This window comes from Barbus barbus (genome assembly GCF_936440315.1).
Source record: "Barbus barbus genome assembly, chromosome: 6".
Lineage (NCBI taxonomy): Eukaryota > Metazoa > Chordata > Actinopteri > Cypriniformes > Cyprinidae > Barbus > Barbus barbus.
The window spans coordinates 36,024,531-36,037,986 of record NC_136734.1 but is presented as its reverse complement, the minus strand read 5'-3'; the positions used below and the strand labels follow the sequence as shown (position 1 = coordinate 36,037,986).

The window sequence follows — 13,456 nt, the reverse complement described above, 5'->3', positions numbered from 1 at the left end:
TTAACCACTTAACTGTGTCTGAAGTGGAAATAATATCATACAGCCCCAGTGAGACAGGAATTTAATTTAGCCAGCAACACACAAAAATCTCTAGATTATTTAAATTCCACTCACATAGCAAGTCTCAGCTGAGTGAGCAGTTTCACAAACTTATGCCAGCTAGAAATCATGCTGTTAGGTCAGGATAAAAAGATTTTATACCCCTTTTATTATTTTATTATTAGTAGTATTTAATTTTAATTTCCCCTCAGATTTTAATTAGTGTAATGCATCTTTCTCATTACTCTCAGTGGTGATTATCATTTTTTTAGACCTTATTTAAACCACTGTATTAGTTTAATAGATTACATATACTGTATTTTTACCTATTTTCTCAACAATGAGTTTGTCATTACTAGGTAGGCTGCTACACTACCCTTTAAAAGTTTGGGGTTGTTAAGATTTTTTAATATTTTTGAAAGATGTCTCTTATACTCACCAAAGCTACATTTATTTCATTAAATCTACAGTAAAACAGTAATATTGTCAAATATTATTTCAATGTAAATAACTGTTTTCTATATTTTTAAATGTAATTTATTCCTATGATGGAAAAGCTGATTTTTAGCAGCCATTACTCCAGTCTGTCACATGATCCTTCATGTTGAAAGCGGTAGTGCTTCTTAATATTTTTGTGGAAACGATACTTTTTTTCAGGATTCTTTGATGAATGCATCCTTGCTGAATAAAATTATTAATTTCAAAACAAAATTTTACTGACCCCAAACTTTTGAACTATACTGTATTGTTAAAGTAAATAAAAGCAAAAACATTAATTTAAAAAAATGAAAAGAAAGGCATTTAAACATATTTAAACAAATGAATTCAACAAATTTTACCATGATATATAAATGCTTTTTTACCTTAAATAAGTTGTTATTATTATTATTATTATCCGTTAGTATTATTATTTGTGCATTACTACAGTTATGAGATTTAGGTGTGGTGCTACTTGTCAGGAATTTAATGGCATTTAAACACAAACTGGCCAGTCAAGTTGATTTGGCTGCATGTCCGTGTTTATAAGTTCATATATCATGAGAATGGCATAAGGATTATTAAGTAAGTTCAAATTCAAAAATTGTTTGTTGTTTGATATCTCTCCATCAATCATTACAGAAATTCCCAGTGCAGAAAGCAGATAATGCATTCATTCATTTTACATGTATTCATTTAGCAGCAATCCATTCATAATGCATTCATGTGTTATTTGTCTAGCAAACATCAAAGATCCAGTGGTGTTCCATTAGCTTTGTAGCTGACGTTCATGACAAATGGATCTACTGGAGGATAAATGAAGACAGAATGGGAAAAGTCATTGTTACAGCTTCCTTTTTTATGTTTTTTTTTTTTTTTATGTAGTCATTAACTGTTATCTCCTTGCCATCCTACCTATGGAAGATATTTCAGTCTGCACAATGGAGATAATGGATAGCAAAAGATTGTTTTCATGAACGGTTTCATTTTGGCAGTCTTGATTTTGCAGACGTGCTGCTCCCTCCATCCCCTGTCTCAGCTCACGCTGATATAAACTCCTCCAGCTCCTCCTTTTGGTTGATATCAGATATCACACAGAAAGAGGAATTATGTTGTTTTCTTTGCTGCTTTCCAGTTGTGATAATGTCATGTTTGGTGTCATGCATATGTTTACCTTATGATCTTTCTGCTTCTTGATCCAAAACTTTGACACTACTTATGTTTTGAGACATATTTGTGTTTATCTTATGGTGGTTTGTCGTGTTTGTTGCTTATGGTGGAGTGTTGTGATTTGTTTTGACAAACAGATACTTGACTTTACAGCTCAAGACATGTAAACTAAACTATACTTAGCAGTTTATAAATTATAATGGGCAAATTTCTGAGTGATGCACAAGACTTGATACTAGCACTGATTTTTTATTTTTTTTTGTCCCCCAGGACAATGGTCAAATTTATTTAGTTTAGCAACTGTCCAAAAATTATACACAGCTAGTATAAAACAGTATGCCTATCAAAAGAATATCCAAATTCATTTTGTTCAAAATGCTTAATATTTCTGTAATATACAAAAAAGTACCTATTCAAAGGAGCTGAATATTAAAATGATAGTTCACCCAAAAATTAAAATTCTGTCATCAATTATACCCTCTGTTTGTTCCAAACATATACGAGTTACTTTATTCTGCTGAACACAGAGGACATTTAGAAAACTGTGGTTAACCAATCAGTGTCTGGTCCTCATTGACTTCTATAGTATTTTTTCCATCCTCTGGAAATCAGTGGCTACCAGCAACAGTTTGGTTAACCAAAAAAAATCTTCTTTTTTTAAGTTCAGCAAAAGAAAGAAATTATACCACAAAGTAAATTACAGTAAATTGTGACAGAATTTTCATTTTGGGGTGAACTGTTCCTGTCATGTATAAATATTGTCTATGGAAATGTGTGAGGGTTTAATTTAATAAAAAATGTAATTGTTAACATTAATTAAAAATAACTTTTAACTGTTAGTAAATGCAGTACATCTGTATTGTGAAGTGTTACCCAAAATATAATTAGGTGAGAAAGCAGAGAGTGTTTTGATGTTCAAATCCCTAGAGCCATGTTTCTGTCTTAGTCCGTTTTATAACAGACAGAGTAAAGCTACTTATAGAAAATTAGTTTCTCTCTCTCTCTCTCTCTCTCTCTCTCTGTGTGTGTGTTTTAGTTGTGCCTATGTGTATATGTTCCTCGTCTAATGAAAGCACTTGAAGTGTCCTTTGTTCCTGTGGATCCTCATATTAAAGTGCTCTCCCAGTACAAAAACACATGCCCACTAATTAACCCTTTACTATGCTTTCAAAGCCCATAGTCCTCAGTTGTACACTGCAGAAGATGATATTTCAAATGATAATGTTTTAGGACCCAAATAGTTTGTTAACATTTGTTTTCTCTCTCTCATATTCTCGTTCTTTATCTCTCAGTCTTTACAAGACCTGGAGGGTGTCTCTCTCTACACACTATCTCCCAGCAGCCCTTGCTCTCCTACTCTCACACCTTTGGCCACCCAATACCACCTGCAGTTACTCCAACAACAGCTGCTACAGCAGCAACAGCAAACACAGATCGCTGTTGCACAGGTAAGACATTGTTTGTACTTTTTTCTAGCTCTAGGAGGTGCTACAGCTCTATGAAATATGCAGCAGTTGATTCTGTATTTTCAAGCTGTTTCACAATCATCTGCTCTCCACCCAGAGTACAGATCTATTCACCTACTCCAGCAATTTCAGAGACACTGCAGCAACTCCAAATGCAGCATTTCCTGCATAACCCTATTTATTTTTCTCTGTTGAAATGAATACTTATAGCCTTTGTTAAAAAGCACTCACGCACCCTATAAGCCCAAATCATTCTAAACCATGAGGAAGCAAAGATAAACATGGGGAGACGGAACAAGATGCTGATAGAGGCAATAATCTCGCTGCGTTTGCCTGTTCATTTTTGTCATTCTGTCGGCGACTAATGATATTAGTTCTCATTTGGGATACTGTTTAGGATTCAGATGCTTTTATGGTTATAATGTCCTGTCAGAGAGAGGAAGCCGAAGCCGAGATGTGCTCTCAGCTCTGATTCAGCACTGTCATGCTACAGCATAGCAATAGCTTGGATAATGAGATTGACGTACAATCACCCCCCGCCCAGAGGAAAATTTTGTTATTCTTTCATATCTCAGGAGACTTGGTTACTTTTGGATGTCAGCCTTGTCTCAGATGTTTCATAACAAATCAGACAAAATGAATTTGTATAGCAGAGTTTATATTTAAACTAAATTTGACATTTGATTGTTTTGTTTTTTTTTTTATTGGCAAATCTGAGCAGTTTTTAATATTGTTGAGATCTTGTTTAAAAAAGCCTACAGCACTGGTTCTCTACCAGGAGCCTCAGCACACTTGCAAGGGGACTGCAAGACAACTTTAAATTATTTGAAATAAAACAAACCTTTTACAAAGAGCTAAAAATTAAGATTTAATCTAATATCATGTTTCCTGTTTTAATTTGTTCCCTTAGCAATTACCAGTTTTATTTTAGTATCAGGGTTGTCATGAGTCTCAACCTGTATCTACTGTACTGTAAGAGTGATGTGATGTCTAGACCGGGAACATTTATGGAAACTAATAAACCATGAAGAACATTCAGTTTTTTAGATTATGGAATTTCATTATTATTTAAATTTTGCCACTCCTAGTTTCAGTAAAGTTTCAGTAAATCAAAAGTTTGAAAATAAGCAGCTATGCCATTAATTATTTTATTTAATTTGTTTATTGCTAATCCTATATTCAGTAAATAAAGCATTTGAATATTAGCAGCTTTGTAATTATAATTGATTTGAGAAATGTCTTTTGTGGACCTTTAAATACTGTCCGTGACAATAGGGGGCCTTAGAGTCAAAAAGGTTGAAACCACTGCTCCAGGGGAGATTACTGGGCTGTTTTTCTCACAATAAGTTTCTTATTTGCTCTCTGTACTTTTGTCTCATTGCTATCTAGGAGAAACAACTGAGATATTAAAAAGATCTTGCTTTCTTACCTATGAGCTGAATCTCCCAAACAGCTGCACAAATGATTGAAGACAACTAAATAAAGCCACTGCAGGAAGCCACTTTAGATTCTTTGAAAATGATCAATTAATAGAATAATATATTAAAAGCTTAATATCTGTCATTGCTACTGATACACCAAAGAAAGTTGGAGAATCAACTCTCTATACAACTGCAATTACCTGAACTAAGAGTGGTTTCACTCACTACAATCTTCAACTCATAAGTTATGGTAGCTTTCAGTAAGACTGGCATTATTCTTGACTGAGCGTATCTCTGCTATAGGTGCAGCTCTTGAAGGATCAGCTGGCCGCAGAGACGGCTGCCCGCATGGAGGCGCAGGCCAGAACTCACCAGCTGCTGCTGCAGAACCGAGACTTACTGCAGCATACAGCCCTGCTGGTGAAACACCTCAGCCAACTGGAGAACAGAGTCAGTGGAGCCACACAGAGTAAGACAGTCTCTCTACACGCGAAAACAAATCAAATATTTGAATATTTTGCAGCAAACTTAAAATATATTTTATTTTAAATTAATAACCAATATAGTTCATAGATTCAAGATTTTCAAGATTCAAGATTTTTATTTGTCACATACACAATTATACAGGGTATAACCAGCAGTGAAATGTAGGTGGTTTAATACTGTAGCATTGTTTATGATTTGGTTATTATCAATTCTTCATGAGTTGAGTATTTCATTGTCAATTAAACTACTGTTCAAAAGTTTAGGCCTAGTTTTTATTATAAAACAATAAATTATGCATAATTACATGCAAGTAACCATAAGCCAAAAACCACCCTAATCCTAACCATATAGTAAGTGCATGTAGTTAATTAATATTGACACGTTAAAATAAAGTGTAACCTTAAGTTCGTTAGCAATATTGCTGTTGTTACTGTATTTCTGATCAAATTTGGAATGGTAGTGTATATTAATAAGAATTTAAGCATGTCCTTTTTAAATCAAATTTATTTGCTTAATAAATGTATTAGGGATGTGGAATATGGTCAAATATGTGCTTTACCAATGTATTTTTGTGATTTCTGAAAATACCTTTTTACATCATATTGCTGTGATTCATCTCTTAGCTACTCGGTTTGGTTCATAGCTAAGATATTTCTACAAAGAAAATGAATGGGAAAAATACTTCCAGACAACTAAAGAAGAAATACTGTTGAGCTCTATTACAGTCATAGACACACACATAATTTTTTGGCAGGCTGGGGTGTTATTGAGTTGGTTGGTGTACACTAATCTATTTCAGAGTTTAGTGCAGGAGTTTGAGTTTGATTCATCAGCACTGGGCTCCATGCCGACTTTCTCTTTCAGAGAGAGTGTGTATCTGTGTATGTGTGCATGCATATGCTTATGCCTGGTGGGATGATGGTGGTGTGCTTGCTGGAAGGTATGACTGGTCATTTGGAGAGTTATTGAAATAATCTGTCACCATTGTGCCCTTGAGTGTCTGTCACTGAAGGGCTACTGTACGGCCAGTCTCTCAACAATAGATTTTTCAACTGTAAGCTTCATTTACATAAGCATTCAAAACATTTAGTAGGCATGACATCCCCATCCTGACTGTTTCAGGGTGCCTATGGGATAAAGGGATAGTTCACCCAAAAATGAACATTCTGTCATTAATTATTCACCCTCATGTTGTGCCAAACTCATAAGACCTTTGTTCATCTTCTGAACACGAATTAAGATGTTTGTGATGAAATCTGGGTGAAGTATCCCTTTAAGACCTTGATTTTATGTCTCAAATTTGAATTTGTGTCTTCTAGAAGAAGAATCACCATGGAGTAGCGTGCCCCCTCGTTCTCTCTCTCTCAACCTGAAGAACTTATACACACCTCACTCAGACCAGCCCGTCACCTCCACTCCAGCAGGACAGCCAGAAAAACCTCCTGTTTCCTCCCACGCTGAGTCCTACCTCAATCTGCTCAATCTGCGTGGTGCTCCCACCATTACAGCCAATGTGAAGCCAGCGAGTGCGAAAAGTGAAGCAGGACTGGACGCAGCAAGAAGGGAAGTTGCAAAGCTAGAAACTCGGAATTCAACAGTACTTGATGAGAGGTAACGACACAAGGCAATAGCACATAGACTTGTATACAAATAAATTAGTTTGAGTCTGGCAAAGATTTACAACTGAAATATATTTATATATGTGACCCTGGACCACAAAACTGCTCTATCATTGTATGGGTCAAAATTATCGATTTATCTTTTATGCCAAAAATCATTAGGATATCAATTAAAGATTAAAGATCATGTTCCATGAAGATATTTTGTAAATTTCCTATCGTTTTCCACCCTCAGATTGCAGATATTTATATATATATATGTATGTGTGTGTGTGTGTGTGCGCGCACAAACTACTGTTCAAAACTTCAGTGATTTTTTTTTTTGTTTTTTAATGAATTCTTTATTCAGCTAGGATGCATTAACTGATCAAAAGTGATTAAAGTTTAAAATTTAAAAAATCTATTTCATATAAATGCTTTTGATATTCCTATTCTTTTCTGTCACAGTACAGACATTTTCAACAGTATTAATAATAACAATGTTTCTTGAGCACTAAAATCAGCATATTAGAATGATTTCTAAAGGATCATGTGACTGAAGACTGGAGTAATTTTAAATTTACTGCATGTTTTTACTGCATTTTTGATGAAGTAAAGGCTAAGTGCAAATAGCAATAGATGCTATTTACATTAAGTGGAAATAGCATATTTTCTTAGCGATAGAAGCTATTTACACTTAGTGCAAATAGCAATGGATTCTATTTACACTAAGTGGAAATATCAGTATTTTTAGCGATATGCTATTTACACTAAGTGGAAATATCAGTATTTTTAGCGATATGCTATTTACACTAAGTGCAAATAGCTATAGATTCTATTTACACTATGTTAAAATAGCAGGATTTTCTGCTATCTATACTAGGCCTACTTGTTGCAAATAGTAGCAATTATTTGCACTTTAGTATTGTATTACATTATAAAACAGTACGCAATAAGAACGTATTGAGTCTAAATTATCATTTTAATTCAAATTATTAAATGGATGCCACCTTATTGTACAATAACGCCCTCCCTACACCTACCCTAACCCTACCCGATACTTTACTTTCAACGTTTTGGTTATTTCCTTCATTTTTATTGAAAATAAATGCCTTTACGTTGTGATATGAGATTATCAAAAGGGAGAAAAAAGGTTTGGCAAAAGGCGAGTTCGAACCTGGGTCGATCACGTCAAAAAGAGCACAGCACACGCTTTATCTTCTGTGCCACTGGAGCTGATGATCCGTTTTTTATAATGTTGTCTATCCCAATCACATGTTGGAGGGCGGAGTTGGTGTAAATAGCCTCTGCCAACAAGGCGGGCTATTTGCACTAAGTGTAAATAGACACTCCATTGAGGAAATAATATAACTGCTCTGACTGTATTTTGATAAAAATTTGGAATGGTAGTGTATATTAACAAGAATTTAAGCATAAATAAAATGTATTTGCTTAATAAATGTATTAGGGATGTGGAATATGGCCATGCAGTAAATGCTGCCTTGAGAACCATTAGAGGCTTCATAAAATATCTTACAAATATCGAACTTTTCGACTTGAGAAAAAAGAATAAAAAGACTGTGACAGAAAGAGAAAAATGCAGAAAGAATTTTAGAGCTCTTTTGATTGTGTTAAAAGTTTCCTAAGTCTAAGTCGTGACGTATTGTCAAGTATGGTGACCCATACTCGAAATTGGTGCTCTGCGTTTAACCCATCCAAGTGCACACACACAGCAGTGAGTAGTGAACAAATGCACACACACACACACACACACACACCGTGAACACACACACACACACCGTGAACACACACCCGGAGCAGTGGGCAGCCATGCTGCGGTGCCCGGGGAGCAATTGGGGGTTCGGTGCCTTGCTCAAGGGCACCTCAGTCGTGGTATTGAGGGTGGAGAGAACGCTGGACATTCACTCCCCCCACCTACAATCCCTGCCGGCCGGGGACTCGAACCCGCAACCTTTCGATTACGAGTCCGACTCTCTAACCATTAGGCCACGACTTCCCGTTCCTATTTCTTAGTCAGTTGAGTTGCTCCTTTCCGACCTGTTATTTAAACATACTGAAATCTGAGCTGCAACATCTGGAGAGTGTCAGTGTGTGGAACAGAGTACAGCAGCATCAAACAAACCAACAGAACTACTAAAAGTTTCAGCCGTTATGGGTCTCAGACTCTCCAAAATGTTGAAAACCATAGAGCAGATGTTTATGTTTGTGAAGATTAGTTTTTTTTACCACATTTGGCTGGTGTTTGGGGTTTCTAAAACTAGTTCACATAATCCCTCCTCCTCTCTGACCCCCTCCTTTCCGCTCTCTTCCTTCTCCTCACTCCATACATAGGCAGCAGACCTGTCGGAATGGATATTGGTTGTGAGCAATGTAAACAAATCTAATGAAAGTATATTAGAAGGCAGAGAGCAATTTTTCCACACTGACTTTTGGCTGGCAAGTTTCCTTGAATAGTAATGGAAAATTTTGACCTTTGTTGGGTACTGCACATTCATCACTCTCTCTATGTGTGTGGTTAGCGCTAGCTGTAAACAGTTGTTGAGCTTAGCAGCACACACCTACACCCACTCCTTGTGCTAGAGATGTTATCTTGCTTTGATTGGTTAGTTATTTGTAATAGATAGCTAAATTTTTATATAACACAAAGAGTGAAAGCATGCATGTGTTTTTGTGATTGCATGTGTATATGCTTGCTTCTCGATCTGCGTGTGTGTCTATACATGTATTCAAGAGTATGTGTGCGTGTGTCTGGGAGAGTGATTTATTTTACAATTATCGTGTCCCTGTGGATAGCTGCAGTCTCTCACACACAGAAAACATTCATTTTCACACTTTATTAGAGCAATTTAGAGCGTGCAGAAAACCTCACACTTGCGTACACACACACACACAAGTAAAAACACACTTACTGATTTATATACACTGACAACACATTCACAGGTCCAGGGAGAGGCTCAAAAATATGCACGCAGTCACTATAACACATCCTCACATCATGAAAATACATACAAGGGCACTTCTTTTTTTTTTCTTTTTTTTTATTAATTAGCATGTATTGTTTTTAGTATGCACTATAAGTGTATTATGGTTAAAAGGAAAGTTGATACAGTATGCTGTAGCCAAAAGTACAACGCCAGCCCAGCACTGAGCACAACTGCATTATTTTTATTAAAGCAAAGAAAATGAAAACAAAACAAGATATAACAAGACCTCTGACTAGACTTGACTTGAAAGACAATTCTTATAACACTTACCAAAATGAGCTCAAGTAAACAGACAGGCTACACTAGAAAAGGCCTGTACGCTATAGAAACAAATGGACTAGCAAGACACGGGTGGATATAATCAGGGCATGTACAGGAAATACTTGTGGCTGTTTTCAGAATGAATGCTAATGTACTGCTTACCTACTGTACAGTATAATAAAAACAAACATTTCGATGAATATTGCTACATCATTGTCAAATTAGCTCATTATGACCACCTGGATTTCATTGTCTATATTCTGGTTAATTTACTTTTAATTTACTTTACTTTCTATTATCTCCCAGAATCACCTTTTATTTGAACATATGCAGCTATACAGTAAATATAGTATATTCACAATAAGGTGTTTACATACAAAAGTAAGATAGGTGTCTTTGATTTTGTCTCTGATTTCTAAACTGAACAATTGTCTTAATCTAGTTATGACTGGCTGCAATCAGGTTAATGTGTTTACATGCCACTTTCATAATCAGAATATTAGTGCAGTGCAGTTTATTGGGGAGAGTATAATTTTTTTTTATTAAGAAATTAATACTTTTATTCACATTAAATTGATCAAAAGTGACAGTAAAGACATTTCTAATGAAGAATTCTTATTTCAATTAAATGCTGCGTTTTACTTTCTAAACTCAAGAATCTGGAAAAAAAAATGTATCTGCAATCGTTTTAGCATTGATACTTATAAGAAATGTTTCTTGAGCAGCAAATCAATATATTAGAATGATTTTTGAAGGATTATGTAACACTAAAAACTGCTTAAAATTCAGCTTAATTCCACCGAAGTTAATCTACTGTCCCGTCTGGTTTGTTTGTCGGGCAAGATGGCGGATTTGTTATTATGATTGGTCAGATCACCTGTCAATCAAGCTATTTGCGAACGGTCAATTGGACAGTGTTGTTGTTATATTTGTACTGTAGTGTGGCATTTTGTAAATTCATTTAACTTTCCGAAAAATATGCAGTCTGTGTATGAGCTGTTTTTTACAGTTTAGCTGTTTTATACTTAAAAACTCTCCTGCGTCACAGTCACAAATAATGAGGAAGTAGAGCCACAATGTAGAAACTGTCAGACAGGACTTCAGTGTGTCATGACGTGTGTGTGTGTGTGTGTGTGTCTGCTGGGGCTCAGTGTGTGTCCATCAATGAGTCTTCACTGTGACTGTGGTGTTATGCACCTGCCCATCATTTGTTCATTTATCTGTCACTCCTGGTGTTAATGTCAGCGTGAACTCTACATGAGATGGAATCTGTCCATCCCTCCTATGCCAATCATAAGTGCCATTTCTTTCTTTATTGCTTTGAAACTCCTTGCATCTTGCTCCCCTCTGTTTGTGTCTGTGCTGTTGTTTTATCCCTCTCTACATGCGCTGTTGCTGATTTATTATCTGCCTGTCCAGAAACTGTCTCCGCTGATTTAAGATGAATTCAGTGCGGTCACTGCGCACTAAGACAGCTTTCATGGCCTCAGAACTGCGTGATCTTGAGCTTGTTTGAGTGTCTGTGTTTGAGTGTGTTTGTGTGAGAGGGCTGAATGCATGGTTGCTGGTGGCTTGTTTGTATGTGTGGGGGAGGGAGGGCTGCTATGTAGAAAATGCAGAGAAGACTCACCACTCGGCAGGCCTTGGAAATGATCCTGAGTGAAGTAAACCCTTGTGACTCAGATGGAGAAGACATAGAACTTCAGCCGGATTCGGACTCAGAGCTGTCTGATCTGTCTTCAGGTTAAGTTTCATTTCATATTATTTCCTATTTCATTTCAAACCAGTAAGTGGAAAACACCAAAAAAGCAGAGTGGAGTGACAAATATTTACTCTGCCTTTTTTGTATTGTCCACTTTTTTGTTTGTACTACTTAGCAGACATTCACTGCCATCTGAAGTGCAAAACATTATTAGTTGTTTCTTTGCTTTAGTTGTATCTTTTTATTTAGGAAGATATTTCAGACATTATTCCGATACAGAGAAGGAGATACTGGAATTATTATTAGTATCTATGCATGCATTTGTGATATCATTTGACTTTTCCATTGCTCACAATTTGAATTTGTTCACACTGCAGATGAGGAGACTGCTCCTCAACTAAAAAAGAGAGCCCGTTTGGGGACTGACCTGACAGAGACAGCGAAAGATGGCACAGTGTGGCGTGAAGAACAGGTGGGGACGCGTCTCCCTTTCACCCCAATCAAAGCGTACGCTGCAGATGGAGAGCCAACGGCTAAGGCCAGGAAAAGTATCTCGAGTCGCCTTCAGAGCTTCCTGTGTTTCATCACTCTTGACATGCTTCATAGCATTCAAGAATGGACTATTCAACATGCACAGGAAACGGAGCATGTTCATTGGTTCATGGCCCTCCCTGAACTAATGGCATTTATTGCAATTGTCATCTTGCGGGGGCTTACCAAGGTTCCATCACTACGTGACTGCTGGTCAGCAAACCTGGGAAACCCACATATCATTGGAACAATGCCGCGAAACCGCTTCCAAGACATCATGCGACACCTACGCTTTGATGACAGGTCCACCCGGAGTGATCGAGCAAAGACTGATAAGTTTGCTGCAATTTCCAGTGTGTGGGGATCATTTGTCACCAATTGCATCACGTCCTACAACCCTACAACCCGTCCTACAAACGGAAGAAGACCGTCTACATTCTTAGCAGCATGCACAGCGTGATTCAGACTGATAATACCACCAAAAGGAAGCCAAACACTGTCACCCTTTACAACACCACAAAGTGCGGCATGGATGTGATGGACCAGATGGTGCGGGAGTACACTGTCCGCACAGGGACACGGCGCTGGCCAGTTGCCGTGTTCTATAACATGATTGACATGGCAGCACTGAATGCACATGTGCTGTATCAAGCATGCACCGGAAGGCAGGAAAGACGGGTGGACTTCCTGGTGGAGCTTGCAAGATAGTTGGCTAGCTCTCATATGTGTGCGAAGAAGGCAAGAAAAGAACAATTGCTTCGGACACAACCCTCCACACCTAGCCCTGGAAAAAGAGCCATGTGTCAGGTCAAACACCAATGCAAGAACAATCATGCCACTGTGCGATGTGTTCACTGCTACAGATACACATGTGGTAAATGCAGACGGGAGATACCATGGCAGTGCCAGGATTGTGAGTGATTGCTGGAATGTACTCACTCACTTTTTAATATTATTTGTAAATATGTGTACAAATGGTTGGTTTCTTTTTTATTTTATTTTGTACTGTTTTTATCAATAAATCTCAGCAACAAAGGAAAAAAAAACATGTGTGTTGATTTCTCCCTAAGATGGCAAAGTGAAACACAAGTTTCCTTGAAGTGGCTCAGCATGGCCCCACATTGTTTACATAACAAAAGCAACTGTTCACAGCTGATTAAGGATATTAGCCTAAAGCCTTCCAGCCCGTCGGCTGTCCTGTGGGTTTTATTGGTAGAAAAGCCGAATGGCTGCTCTCTGGGATTTCTAGTGTTAATGTCATGGATTAGTCTATCTGGTGTTGCATTGATCTTCCATAATC

General features: G+C 37.1%; 1 protein-coding gene across 1 annotated transcript in view; it reads left to right on the top strand.

Moving 5' to 3' along the window:
* Positions 1–13,456, top strand: part of LOC306871324 (carboxyl-terminal PDZ ligand of neuronal nitric oxide synthase protein-like) — a 48,397-nt gene that overhangs the window by 20,517 nt on the left and 14,424 nt on the right. The window contains exons 8-10 of the mRNA XM_079419155.1: positions 2,979–3,134; positions 4,877–5,042; positions 6,379–6,670. Of these exons, the coding sequence (XP_079275281.1) occupies positions 2,979–3,134; positions 4,877–5,042; positions 6,379–6,670 (614 nt within the window). The remainder of the gene's footprint in view (positions 1–2,978; positions 3,135–4,876; positions 5,043–6,378; positions 6,671–13,456) is intronic.